Source organism: Staurois parvus, unplaced genomic scaffold, assembly GCF_062004578.1.
Source record: "Staurois parvus isolate SC_StPar_1 unplaced genomic scaffold, SC_StPar_1.0 ptg000299l, whole genome shotgun sequence".
Taxonomy (NCBI): Eukaryota; Metazoa; Chordata; class Amphibia; order Anura; family Ranidae; genus Staurois; species Staurois parvus.
The window spans coordinates 1,533,145-1,548,119 of NW_028318095.1; the positions used below are offsets into that span (position 1 = coordinate 1,533,145).

At 42.8% G+C, this 14,975-nt stretch overlaps 1 protein-coding gene across 11 annotated transcripts in view; it reads left to right on the forward strand.

Moving 5' to 3' along the window:
• ROBO2 (roundabout guidance receptor 2) overlaps positions 1-14,975 on the forward strand; it is a 1,216,825-nt gene that overhangs the window by 653,079 nt on the left and 548,771 nt on the right. Inside the window, exon 1 of one of the 11 annotated variants that reach the window (XM_089682900.1) lies at positions 6,134-6,957. The exons of the other annotated variants lie outside the window; for them this stretch is intronic. Within the exon in view, the coding sequence (XP_089539026.1) occupies positions 6,882-6,957 (76 nt within the window). The 5' untranslated portion in view covers positions 6,134-6,881. Of the gene's footprint in view, positions 1-6,133; positions 6,958-14,975 lie in introns of those variants that run through there. 11 annotated transcript variants of the gene reach the window in all.

Genomic DNA, 14,975 nt, shown 5'->3' on the forward strand with positions numbered 1-14,975 from the left:
GCTTGTTCAATTAACCTTTGACAATAAAACCTGGAAGCTGATTGCTTTCTATGCAGAGCTGCAGCAGATTTTACACCATGCAGTTTTAGTAAATACCCCCCAATATCTCTGACCCTTAAGAATTCATCCTGCTGGGAAGGTTCTTGTTCAGGAATTTCCTGGTATGTACGGATAATGTCCTTTCTCTATCTCCGAACTGTGCTCCTGTGTTGTCAGCCTATGGAGAGTACAAGGGGCCATGCCAATGCATACAGGTTTGGTCCACTGCAGTGACCCACAGGAAACCTGCCATGAGAAATCCCATAGAGCTATCGCCGGAGTACATGGAGCCAGGAAGTGTCTGCAAAGATGATGCAGGGGATCAGTAGTAGTGTAATGCATCAAAGAGTGTTAAGTGGTGAAAGTAGCATTTTATTGATAAAAAAAGCCACTGTTTAGGATATACAGTACTTTAGTGAACTGGATATCATTCAGCTAGGATTTAAATCTATTTAAAGTAGAGCTCCACCCAAAAGGGGAAATTCTGCTTTAATGCTTTGTTCCCTGCTCCCCATTAAGTATTGGCACATTTGAGAAGTGGGTACCCGAATTTGACAGGTACCCGCTCCTACTTCCACGACGATCGCCTAGGTGATCGAAAGCGGAAGTTGTCCTCCCTCCCCGTAGTGTTCTGGGACATGTGACAAGTCCCAGCAGACTACGGGGCAGTTCACAAAGTGCAGAACTTCTCTCTCATGCGCAGTGGGCACCCAGCTGTGAAGTCGCAAGCTGTCACAGCCAGGTGCCCACACTAAAGATGCCAGGTAGAGAAGACAGCCGGTGAAACCAAAGGTGATGAGGATATCGCTGGACCGAGGGGCAGGTAAGTGTCTGTATTTTAAAAGTCAGCAGCTATAGTTTTTTGTAGCTGCTGACTTTTATTTTTTTTTTCAGCTGGAACCCCACTTTAAGTGAACCCATGGGCTGTTAAGAAGAGATGAGCTCAGGAGTGTCTTGATACTAGTCTGAACCCACCAGAGTTATCCTACTGGGAAACTGTCACTGTGCACCATCAGTCATAAGCAGCCACGGCATTCCCTGCTACAGAGTCACGCACATACACACCATGCAGTGGCAGGCTGGAAAATTCCTTGGCTGCTTACGATTGGTAGATGGCAGTGACATCGTCCTGGTGGGATAGCTCAGGCAGGCTTGGACTAGTATCTCAACACATCTGAGCTCATACTTTAAGGTGGTTGTAAATCCTCACATATACCCAGTGCAGTGACTAGAGACCCGCAATTCACAGATATGAAACAAATCCTCCTACATAAGTTGTACCTGTTTACTTGCAGTCTTCTCTTCCCTATAGCTGTTCAAAGTACAGAATTTATACAGCATGTCTAAGCTTTCAGAAAACAGGGGGTGGGGGGCTGAAATTACACACTGCAAGGCTCAGTGAGGAGAGCTCTGAGAGCTGATTGGAGGAAAGGGACACACCCCCTTCACACATCACACAGGAACAGGGCTGAGGCTTTCAATCACAGGCTGTGTGCTGGAGCTCTCTCCCCTTCACCTTTTTTCTCTTGGTGGCAGGAAAATTTGCCAGAAGTGCTTCATGCTGAAACCAGAGGAATGAAGCAGCGGACAGAAATGACACTTAGTGCTCTTAACTGAGACAAGTACACACTATAGAGGGATGTGCTTTGTTCAAATTTCATGTCAGAAGTTTACAACCATTTTAAGTGAATCATACATAATTATTTTGTTCAGACCCACCCATACTAATCTACACCTTCCTCATTAAAAAGTAAAAATAAATAAGCCTAACAACCTGGGTTTTGGATTCACTGCAATGACACAAACATGCATATTGAAGGGAATTGGCGAATCACCTAATTTAAGGTGAATCTGTGCACTCATCTTTGTTAGAGCTCAACTATATGTGTGTAACTAATATTCACCTGCTGAACATTCTCAGGCCTTCTCATGATAAATCATTCATTCATATGAGCGGATGGGGTGGCCACCAATGAGAAGCAGTAGATTCTTGGGGAATTGCAACACGTGAACAGTAATGGCTGTGAGTAGCGGCTCTGTACAAATCAATAGCCAGAGAAGCTGCTGTTCGCTCATCTGAATGAACACTGACCCTGGACTCAAACAGTGTGGGGCAAGGGGTGACATATCTGTGGAGCTTCTGGTGGCACACAAACCTGCTGAATCCAATCAGCCAGCTTGTATCTGCCATAGTAAAGAGTTCACCTGCATCAAGAGGCAGCATTCAGTCGCCTGTGAACGCAGCAAACTATCTACCCTCAGTCAGCTGCCCATATGAATTGAGCCTTAAACACAGGGCTGCTGTTAGAAACCACAGGGCCCCATACAGCCAACCTGACAGGGTACACCCCCCCCCAACAAAAAAAAAATAAATCTGTTTACTATGCTTCAGTTATGAATGAACACAGTGAGCAATCGGTACCAATCACTTATTGTATTCATTCATTAAAGGAAGGTGCTCGTAAATGTGACATATTTACCGGATCCTTCCCCCACTCTCTATCCTAAAGGATCCTATTGTGTGCTTGCAGTTGGCAGTGGGAAAGAGAGGAGGCAAGCCGGCAGTACTGTGGGGTGGGGGCACACAGGAGGGCTTGGGCAGCAGGGGGAAACATATGATACACAGGGAGGGTTATGGGTGCGGCAAGGGAAAGAGGGGAAGTTACTGGAACTGATCCCCTGTATAGCTCTCTCTACAGCAGTTGAAAGCCAGCGGGAGGGAGAGGAAAAGAAGCAAGCCTTAAGCTGCTGCAGAAAGAGCCATACAGGGGATTGTTTCCAGTAATCTCCCCCTCCCCCATGCTGTGCTGGTCACACTCCCTGCTCACATCCAGTTCACCTAGTTACCTGGGCCCCCCTGCTGGCCTGGGCCCCGTACAGGAGGATTGGTGGTACCCCCTTATCCACAGCCCTGCTTAAAGATATAACAAACCATAGTGATAAAACACACGCAAAGGTTTTTGCATCACCATTCAGTGCTGGTATTGTGAGGCAGAAAATTGCATGTGTAGGCAAGCCCATAGGGAGCCATTTGTTCCAATCAGTTATCAATTGATCGCTATTCCACTCTTCAGTGATTAATTGCAGTAGCCTAATTAAACCACTATAAATTACCAATGTAACTTACACCTTACAAAAAATAGTAAAGTAGGCTTTGGCAACATACTGTTGCTATGTAGCTAAAAGTCTGGGAATGATGTGCCAGCTAACAGCCGGCAAGGTCAATAGTAGTAAATAGCTCAATATAGAAGGCTGTGGGTTACCCTAAACTGAATGCCATGAGCCATCCATTTTCAGCTTGGTTTGTTGAATGTCACAGCTCTGTCATTTGTCCTGACTTGTTCAGTGGATGCTTTGCACAGTCCTGTATTCTCAGAAGGTTGTGGGAACAATGAGCGGGGTTATGCTAAATAGTTGTGTAAAGGTGTAGATGTCTGTGTTCTCTCCTAATGCTTATCATTAGCGCTCCTGTGGAATTCCTGGAAAAATGACCCAAAGAGTATCATAAAAGTGATGAGATCAAGGCTAAGTTGTTTCTACACCTCTATGTGTAGTGTACTCTTTGAATCCCTTTACTTTATAACAATAGTATCTTGTTATATCCATTACAAATGCCTACTAGATCCTGCATTGCCTCTGAATGATATGTCTCCATCTATCTATAGGGCCTGGTTCACACCAGCCCACACGGTAAAGCCAGCCATGGATTATGTGATTTTCTTTCCATGGGTTGCAATAAAGAAAATTGCTCGATTCCCCCATCAACACAGTCAGTGAGTCTTGTGTTCTCCTGGCAGTGGGACACGGGGGGGAAAGGGGCCCTGCCGGGAGAGCACACTGATTAATGTTAGTGGCTATAGCCCCTGGAAATAATCACATGAAAAATCCAACAGGCTGGTTGTACCCAAGTCGTACAACAGACGAATTGGGTACAATGTCTGCCCATAGATGATTTGAATCTGGTCCCTGCCAAACAGATCAGGATTGGAACCATCTATGGCTGGCTTAGCTCTGCAATGTGGAGCCATCCAGTGCGGTGCAGAAAATGCAGATATGCTGCATTTCTCTGCACTGCATCACACATCACACTAGCATTGTGGTGTGAACAGGGTACATAGAAACCAATTGGGATCTGTGTTTATCCAGTGTGGAAAAACACCAGTCACCGCACATAATGTGAACAAGCTCTTGGTATTGTCACCTGGTTGGTAACACACATACAAACACACACTGTATATATATATATATATATATATATATATATTGAATTGCTGCCATGTGATTGGCTGATTAGCAATTGGTGTTACTAATCAATTGAACAGGTGTACCTAATAAAGTGGCCGGTGAGTGTGAGTATATATATATATATATATATATATATATAGTATATTGAGAGGGAGCTAAAAATGCAATATATAGTTGTTTATAATGGGAGCAGCAACCTTGATGTATATACCTCAAAGTGAACATTTTTAGGATTTTTCTTTGAAAATGCACAAGGCATTTTCACCTAAAACTCACTAACTGTGCCAAAAAATAGCTTTTGTCTAGAGGCTAAGTTAATTTTTTACATATATCAGTATTCTCTATTAGCTTATCATTTTTGGAGGAAAATTAGTACTGTATATTCCTGTTTAATAAGGATGTGATTATTGCTTATGTAGCCATATGTGGTCCTCCCAGATTACACTGTAGATGACACAGTTAGGGGTCAATTTATGTACCTTTCCACTCCAAATTCACATATTTTTCTATCTGCATTCATTTTGAAAATGTATTAAATATAGATGAAACGATGTGAATCCCGGGGGAGAATATTTATAATTAGACCCCTTAGATGTATAGACTAAACACACACACACACAGACCATCAGTTCGAATCCCAACCATGGCACTACCTGCCTGGAGTTTGTATGTTCTTCCTGCACCTGTGTAGGTTTCCTCTAGGTACTCTGGTTTCCTCCAACAATCCAAAGATATGCTGGTAGGTTAATTGGCTCCTATCTACATTGTATACATGAATCTAAGTTTGGGACCTTAGACTGTAAACTCCTCAAGGGCAGGGACTGATGTGATGTGAATGTACAATATATATATATATATATGTAAAGCACTGCTTAAGTTGATGGCACTATGTAAGTACCTGCAATTTAAAAAAAATATATATATATGTATTTATTTCAGGTACTTATATAGCGCAGTCAATTTTATGCAGCACTTTACATATATATTGTACATTCACATCAGTCCCTAACCCTCAAGGGGTGTTCAATCTAAAGTCCCTAACTCACATTCATATACAAGGGCCAATTTAGACAGGATCCAATTAACCTACCAGCATGTCTTTGGAGTGTGGGAGGAAAATGGAGCACCCGGAGGAAACCCACGCAGGCACAGGGAGAACATGCAAACTCCAGGCAGGAGGTGCCGTGGCTGGGATTTGAACCAACAACCCTAGTACTGCCACACACACACACACACACACACCTTCCAGCACTGGGGCCCTTGGTTCAAATTCTGGCAGGACACCATCTGCATGGAGTTTGACTTGTAGGTTTATTCACTCCTGTGTACATTGGCCCTAGTGCGTATGTGGAATTAGATTGCAAGCTCCCTGAGGGCAGGCACTCATGTGAATATACAGTACAAAAAAAGCACTGTGTGAATTACTGGCACTCTATAACTCATGTACAATATATATATATATATATATATATATATATATAAAACTGTGCTCCTTAGTATCCAAATCCCAGCTGATTGAATAAGACAAAAGGCTGCCAGCACTTGCCAATAAACCAGTGTGCACTCACTTTGCATGACACCCCACCAGCCCATGACACCCCACCAGCCCATGACACCCCACCAGCCCATGACACCCCACCAGCTCATGACACCCCCACTATCCTGTCATTAGACATGATGGCAATAATGAGCCTGCACCTATATGTGGAGGCAGCCTGTCTTCTCCTTTCCCACTGGATACATCATGAATAATTAAATCTTATTGTGTCCCCTCGTAGGAAAGCAGAGAATTGTTCAGTGTGTGCCATCCATGTGCAGTGTTTGCTGCCTTCTATGCAGTGATCCATGTCTACATAATGAAGTGGTGTGGATGATAGTGTTAGCCAGTGACAGGTTAGAAGGAGTGCTGGATGGATGCTGAGCACTTCCCATTCAGAAGCAGCAGCAGCATCACACAGCAGGGCTCAGCTCCCTCCCCTCCCGAGTGAAGTGCAGCCAGGTCCCAGAGTGATCGGTGCCGGCTGGAGTGACAGGAGGGCTGGGCTAGCCTCTGAATGTTCACACACAGCGCTCCTCCGCTGCACACCTTCACCGGGACTGGGGGACACACCAGCCAAGCGCAGCCTCCGAGCGCCGGGGATAGGCACACAACATGACAGCCAGCAGCTGAAGGAACTCCTCTGCTCCGCTACCCCAGCGCAGCTCTTCCACGCGAACCCGACACCACTCTGCTGACCCAGCTCATCTCCTCTCCGCTGACCCGACACCACTCTGCTCCGCAGAGCCGACACCGCTCCAGCGCTGGATGCACAAGTTTGGGGAGCACTTTGTACCAAGTCAGCTCTGTTCCTACGAGAGAAGGATTCCTCTCCCTGATCTGCCATGGTGACAAGGAAAAAAGCCAAGTGACACTTTCCATGTCGGATATGTGACCATGATTTGGATTGTGTCGGGACATCATGAACTGAGTAGACCTTCCAATGGACAGTGTGTGGCCATAGAGAAGATCGCTGCCTTCTAAAACTTCCTAATTCTGCAAGAGATTCCAAGCACCGATCTCTTTTTTTTCCTTTATATTACTGGATTTGGGATCACCAATGTGGATCTTTTACTATGTAAATATGGGGTTTCTGCTGCCACTCCTGATGTGTGGATTGTTATATCAGGTTCTTGGTAAGTTTGGTCCATCTCTTGCATTGCCATGGCAGTGGTCAGGGTGATGGGGGACATTGATTTAGCGGAGTCTGGCTAAGTTGGAACTAAGCAAGTGCTGTGCTGTGTGTGTGAGCTGTACACATGGATGGCATTAGGAGATTTGGAAGAAGTCAAATACTTTGCTTTAGAGCTGGGAGCTGCAGGGATGTTTCCAATAACTATCCTGTCTTCCTTTATCCATGGTGCTTTAGATGGAAATATGTGCCAAACAGTAACTTTGACAGCCAAAGGAAATGGTTTGAAGTGAACCACATTACAGCTTTGGTACTAGGTCTGCATGAGCCAGAGGATGTCAGTATTAAACAGGTCAATGTAAGGATAACTCAGGGTCTGTGGATAGGCATAGGGGTACCTATAGTAAGGACACACTATACAGCTTGGATAATCTATGTGAGATAATACACACACACACATATATATATATATGTGTATATATATAGTTTTTTAATTTTATTTTTATACACACTAATCACACACATATATATATATATATATATATATATATATATATATATAATTATTATTGTTATTGATTTTTTTCAATTTATACAGTTTTATCTTTTCTATTAATATTATTATTATTTTTGATTTTTTTTTCAATCTATATGTATACACACCCATCCTTAGATAGATAGATAGATAGATGGATAGAGAGAGAGAGAGAGAGAGAGAGAGAGAGAGAGAGAGATATTTTATTTTTATTCTATCTATATGTAAACACACTCATCCATATGTTATTAGAGGATCTTTTCACACAACTTTCACCCAAGATTCACACATACATCGTGCTTGACAGGCGTGTAAATCTTGAGTGAAAACATTTATAAACGGACCCTTAAATGTACATGTATTGATATCTTTTTTTTGCAGGTTAATCATTAAGTTGTTGTTTTAAGCTAATAACCCCCCCCCCCCCAAAAAAAAAGGTCAATGTGATCATCAAAAACCCCACTTGGTTTACAATGATCAAATGACAAAACCCTAGTGATCCAAAAATTAGAATTAATTTAAAGCAATCTAAATGCTGCCCCCAATACATAGCCACAAAAGGCAGATGCCTAGTTTGCCTCTGTGGTATAGATCAGCCATTCTCAGTCATGGTTTTGTGGACCACTAGGGTTCCCCCAGAGATTGTCAGGGGTTCCTTGAGTTGTGGCTGATTGACGTCATGTGTCAGGGTCAATGCCACTTGGCAAAGCCAGCATCATGACAATTGTCTTTTTTGGCTGTCTGTAAGGGTGGCACTCTGATCACCACTATAACGGTTTAATTGTTCCTACTGATTACCAATGTAAGAGGCATTTTCCCATAGACATCCAATGAATTGGTTTTAGTAAGGGTTCCCAGAAACCTAAATAGGGGTTCCTTTGGGGAAAGGGATTTTGAAACGTTGGTTTAGATATAACAGATAGACCCAACATTTGGGATTTTAAAATGAGCATGTTTTATGATTCACACTTATCTTGGTTGGATTTTGCAGACAGGCACTTCTCAGACAGTCCTGTTAAGAGGTTCTGCAGCAGCTGGGCACCAGGCAGTGAGGTGTAGTTGCCAAGCTGCCAAGGCTCCTTGTATGGCATATGTGGTCAGGCTGTGCGTGCAGCAGATCTGTATAGCCCACACTTAGAAATATTTGACACCAGTAAGAAAAAAAGCCTGTCATCTGCCCATAACCTGCATTCCTCTGACAGCCCACCTAATACTCCCGAAAGAAGAAAAATAGAACCATAAGTGGATTGAGTTGGAAAGAAAATCATATTACTTTCTCCAGCAGTGGAAATCATTTTAAGAACAAAAGCCAGTACTGTCTGTGCTATCCTATAAGTCAAGTTCATTGCACCTCTGTATGCCCTTTGTTCTGCGCTGCCTACTTATTAAGGAGCTGCTTCATGGACTTCTCTCCAGCAGTGCTCTCCTTATTACCTGTCAATTATTTTGATGTTTTCTGCTTTTTCTTTTTAACTTAAGAACTGGATGTAGCTCAGTCACAACACAGCTTATTTGGAGTAGTTTAAAACACCAGGTTGTGAAAACTTGCATGCCATTATTTCAGTGCTGACCTAAAGAGGGGTAAGCAAGGGGAAGGCATTTTGCAGAGTTTTGCATACTTGAATGTCTGTTACTGGAAGTGATGTGCAGAAAGCTTGAATAAAAATCAGATGAATGGTAATGTTACTTTGAGGAGTGGCAGTGATCCAATAGCAGAGCAGTTCAAGGCAAAGTATTGGAATGTGATAGTATAGAGTGGGTCATTTCCTGTGTGGTCCACACACACACACACTTGCTCTTGCTCCTTCTCTCTCATTCTCTCTTCTCTATCTTGTGCCCTCATTCTGTTCTTTCTCTCCTGCAAGTTTCTGTTGCTTCTCTTTCTCTCTTCTTTATCTTTTCCCATCCCTCATTCAGTTCTTCACCCTTTTTTCTCTCTTTCCTCAACCTCTTCCCTCCCTCTCTGCCTCTCTTTCTTGCTCTCTACCCCCTCTCTCCCTTACTCTCTCTTTCTCTACCCCTGCTCTCTCTTCATCTCCTTCTTCACTCCTTATTCTCTATTCCCCCCCCCCTCCCTTTTATTCTTTTATTCTTTCTCTGTTTCCATCTCAAACGCACTCTTTCTCAATTTCCTTCTTCTGCCTCTTCTATCCTTCTCTCCCTATTTATTTTCTCTCTCTCTTTCTACTGCTCTCTCTCACTTTCTCTATTCCTTTTACTCTTTTTCCTACCCCCCCCCCATTCTTTCTCTCTCCTCCTCTGTACCCCTTCTCTCTCTCTACCCCTCTTTCTTCTTTCCTCTTCATGCACTTTTTCTCCCCCTCTTTCTTTTTTCTCTAAATCTCTACATCTCTCTCTCTCTCCTCTCTCTCTCTTTCCTTTTTGCCCTTCCTCTCTCTCTTTCTCTTCTTTTTACTCTCTCTCTGCCTTTTATCCTTCCTCTCTTTCTCTCTCCTTTCCTTTCTACCCCTTTATCTCCTCTCCCACTTTTCTCTCCTTTTCTCCCTACCTCTCTCCCCTCTGCTTTCTCTCTCTCCTTTTACCACACACACACACACACACACACAGCTCTCATTCTATTTCTCTTTCACTCTTACTCTTCTTTTCCCCCCCTTGTCCCTCTGACCTGCCACTTTCTTTTTTTTCCTTCTCTATTTCCTCTCCTCCTCCCTCCCTTTCTCTTATTCCCTTTTTCTATTACTCATTCTCCCTATCCCATCTCTCTTCCTCCCTTTACCTCCTCCTCTCCCTCCCTCTCTTTTCCTCTTCTCTTCACTCTCTGTTTGCTCACTCCCGTGCTTTTTTCTTTTCCTTCTTCAACTCTCCCTCTTTCTTTCTTTCTTACTTCCTTTTCAGTAACTGCTTTAGCACACATCTAACATATCATGTAAACGCATTCATCGACTGCCCTATAAAGCAGATAGAGAATAGTAAAATGGTTTATGGTACAACTCAATAAATCATTCATTTGTGAAATCTTGTAACCAGAAGGGGCACTGTTTAAATATGTTGCACTGTACCAAATAAAGGAGAAACTTAGGTGGGATTTTGCATCTTTGTCCATAGTTTGAGCACATGACTGTTTATCATATGAAATCATAAGAGTGTATTAAAATGCTGATCTGGTGACAGCCTTGAATGTACCATAGCATATTCTAGAAGGAAAGGTTTGAAGATAAAAGATCTTAATAGCATCATCGATGTTTGCCAGTTTTATGTATTGACCTCAATCTGTGTCCATATGTAAAAAAATCAAAGGAGATTTATCATTGTGTTCATGTAAATGTATAAATGACAAGGCGAGTGGCTGAGAACCGTTGGCACCACTCCATGCCACCAATGGTGTCCCCATTGTTCAGCAACCAGTAGAATGGATTTTCTACCTTGCTTACGCCTTTACTGTGTTATTGAATGCTGGTTTTGCTTGCACGGTACAAATGTACTTGGTATCAAAGAAAAATAAAAAACTCTATTGACAACTTCAAGCATATCATGACATGCCTTTGGGTTTAGGCTTTTATTTATGGACTAGATCATAGCATGCTTGTACATTGAGTCAAAAGGAATTTCAAACTTTCATTGCTAATTTAATTATCAACTTGGAAAGGTAAACACAACAGTTGTGAATTCATTGCAGAGATTCTGATGGCTCGTCATTGAAGAATGGGCTTTTGTTCTTTTTGTCACAATCCTCATTTGTGAAATTGGGCATATTGACATATGGTGCATTAGTAACAAGATTTAAACATTAGGGGCCTCAAGCATGCTTTGTATGTGAAGCTTTTAGGAAAAGTGCATAGTTGCTGCCTAATCTACTGTGGACACCCGGGTGTGTATGCTAATTGTACTGTGCTCTTACTTACAGTATATTATGCTTAGTAACTTGAACGCTGACAAAAAAGAATGGAGTTTTATTGGCCATATTTTATAAAGTAGTACCAAGATCAACACCATTTTTTAAAGCAACCCAAACAACCAGTCAGCTTTCAGTTTACTACAACCCCATTGTTTAAGATACAATCCAAATATGTTTCTGATTGCTCTTTGCCATACTGAATATTCAAGAGTAAATTAACCCAAAATATCATCTTTGCCTGCTCGTTAAGTGCTATAAATGTTGCCAGGTCTTACATATCAAAGCCTCTCTAAAAAAAGATACTCAGATACCAAGAACAAGTTAGCTTCTTGCATACAAACCTGAGCTGCAAATATGTTAGTTTGCATCTGATTGGTTGCAATATGTAAGAGTGGCAGTAAATGATAACACCTAAGTGAAGATATTGCCAACTGTGGATTCCCTAGGCTGTAATAATGTATAGTTCTAGCTACATAAGACTTGCAAATTGATGACCTAGCAGACCTTTCCCTCTCTAAATGATAAGAAGGAAGGTAGATTTTTAGCCCGTATGTTGACTGGGAAACAATGGTGAACCTTGGCCCTACTGGGAATTGCCAGGTTACTCTACCTTTGTTTTTGGGAAGACATTTAGCTGCCTTTGGCCAACTAGCTCATCTCTCATACTCTAATAAGTAATTTGATATAGCATCCAAACAGGTGACTTGCCTATCATTGGATAATTTACCTACATTAAAAAAGTTAATCTTTTATACTCTTTGGTAACCATTATTATTATTATACAGGATTTATATAGCGCCAACAGTTTGCTCAGAGCTTTACAATATAACGGGAGACAATACAGCAACAATACAGTTCAATACAAGAGGGATAGGAGGGCCCTGCTCCTTGGAGCTTAGAATTTAGGAGACCGTAATGTATTTTAATACAGTATCCACATTGTGACTTTCCTAATATTGAATTAATTGCCTGTATTAAAACAGGAAAGTAATATATAACAGAGCATTATCAATAAAGTGAGTGTACATGGAATGATGTAAAGTAAGATGCTTTACTGGAAATTGAATATTTCTTATACAGCACGTCTCCAGAAGGGGGCTCTGCTCCGTGCTTTACTAGGCTAGGAATACGATTTCATTGTATAGTCTGCTGTATCTGCCTGATCAGAGCTTCATGTGACCATGCCTAATCACTGGGCAAGACAAATGTCCAGGGATTGCCAGAGAAAGGACATTTTGGAATTTCTGTCATGATGGCCCATTAAATATTTTTTCAGTAGCAACAGACATCTGCTTGAGCAATAAATGACTGAGATTGAAGATGCGAGTACTGAAGAGTGGCTTTAGTCCATGTCTTCTATAATTTGCTTCACCTTATAAAGGTACAGTAACCACACATGTGCCCATATGTGGTAAATGCAGTAATCTCCAGTAGGGCTGGGTCAAGGGGTAGTCAGTAGAGTTGGCTGCCTTGGGTGCTTTTGTAGGAGGAGGTTCAAAAAGAGCAGGTTCTACACGGAGCTGTAGGTCACAGCTCACATGGTGGCCTTTTTTCCCAAGGTGGTTGTTCTACCACTGATGGTCAGTTCTATTACAGACTGTAACCCCCCAGCCAGAACAGAGATGGATCAGAAACCAAGCGGCCAGTAAAAAAAAAACAAACGGACAGTAAAAAAAAGTTTGTGTTAACAAAAAATAATCTTCTTTAGCAAGGAACATAAATTCCACACAGGGATGGACTTACCATTGGGGACCTCGGGCACTGCCTGAGGGCCCAGGGTCAGTAAGGGGCCCCATGAGATGTCCCTGGTACCTTTCATAGACTTTTTTGGGTGTGGTTTGAGTATGGGCAAGGACACATGGGCCCCATGATCCCCTTTTGCCCGGGGGCCCCATGAGTTGTCAGTCCGCCCCTGATTCCACATTAATAATTATGGTACCAAAATGAGTGTGCACTGTACATTGCCTCCAGCATTGTTCCTGTTTCTTCTTGCTGGAGGCTGCCATTTTGCTGAAGCCCAGAGCCCCTGAGCAGCAATAAATCTTTAGGCTGTCAGTAGATTGGCCTTTACATTTTGGCACAATGACAAGAAAATAAAAGCAACTTATGGGGAGGTGCGGCGTTGTGTGGGTAGCAGTAAATACACAGTCCAGTTGTAGCAAAATGTGAAACTCATATTAAGCAGAATGCCAACATTACAAACACCAGAGCGGGAGAGCGCCGCTTAGGGAAATAACTCACAGTTCAATGTAGTCACAGGTACGGCTGAGCAGAGGTGCTGACAGATTCTGTATAGCATGTGGCCTGGCCGGTTCCAGTCCAAAGAGGGGGGACCTTTGACTGGTTAGCATTTCCATAGACTTTCCTTTGTCATCAGAAACCTTTACCCACTGCTAGTTGCTGTCCTTGACAGGTGTGGTCTCTCTCCCCACACTAGCCACTGGCAAAATGTGTGCCAAAACCCAGGGCAGAGGCTCAAATAGACCCTGTTGACCCAAGATGGCCACCGAGGTTCACATGGTTGCAGCATAGCCAGCTGGAACGCCACTCCATTCCTAGATTGTAAGCTCGAAAGAGCAGGGCCCTTGATCCCCTCATGTTTTGCATTGTATTGGTATTGTTCTGTCACATGTTCTGTCCCCCTTTGTAATGTACAGCGCTGAGCGAACTATTGGCGCTTTATAAATACTGTATAATAATAATAATAATAATTTGACCCAGGAAACCACAGAGAAACCATGTTTCCCCTGGACATCCTCTCCAGGCTGTGGTACTACCAGGGTTGAGCGCCACCAACAGTGAAGAAAACAGACTGCACCTATCTACAAAGTGAGCATGTGTAGAGTGGGATAAGACAGTGTAAAGTTCTACTTTAACATTTCCTTGTGTGCAGTGTTACTAGATCCTATTCTCTGCTGCTGCTCCAACATTTAAACATCAACAATATACAAGCACAGAATAACCATGGTCTTCAGTCATTATCATCTACAGAAGGCCGAGGTCATTCTAAGCCTGTGCAACCATTGCTGATTATGCACAATGAATCACCCCCTTAATAAGTCATTAAGGGGCATGAAAAAGTAAGGGGCATGTAAACTTAGTGTGTAATCGGTGATGGTGACGTTGGTGCAGAATGTACACATTTCAACTCATACAGTCATAAGTGGATGTATGTCTGTATCAGGGGTGGACTGACAACTCATGGGGCCCCCAGGCAATAGGGGATCATGGGGCCCCTGTGTCCTTGCCCAAACTCAAAAAAGCCTATGAAAAAGGTACCAGGGGCATCTCATGGGGCCCCCTACTGACCATGGATCCTCGGGCAGTGCCCGAGTTTCCAAATGGTCAGTCCGCCCCTGATCTGTATAAGTCCAGATGCAGTATGGGCACCTTTTTACATAGGATCTTGCTGCCAGCAAAATCCTATGTGAATCAATATAGTCACATACACGAGGTCTAAAAAGATACGCACACACACACACACACACCACCAACACCACAGTCTGCCAGTGACTGTCTGAGTGTTACAATGTAATAATAAATTAATGCTGTTTCCTACCAATTTGAAAGATCCATGCAGTGTTTAAGCAGACAACAGACTATGCAAGTTTCTACTATAGTATTTCAAGCA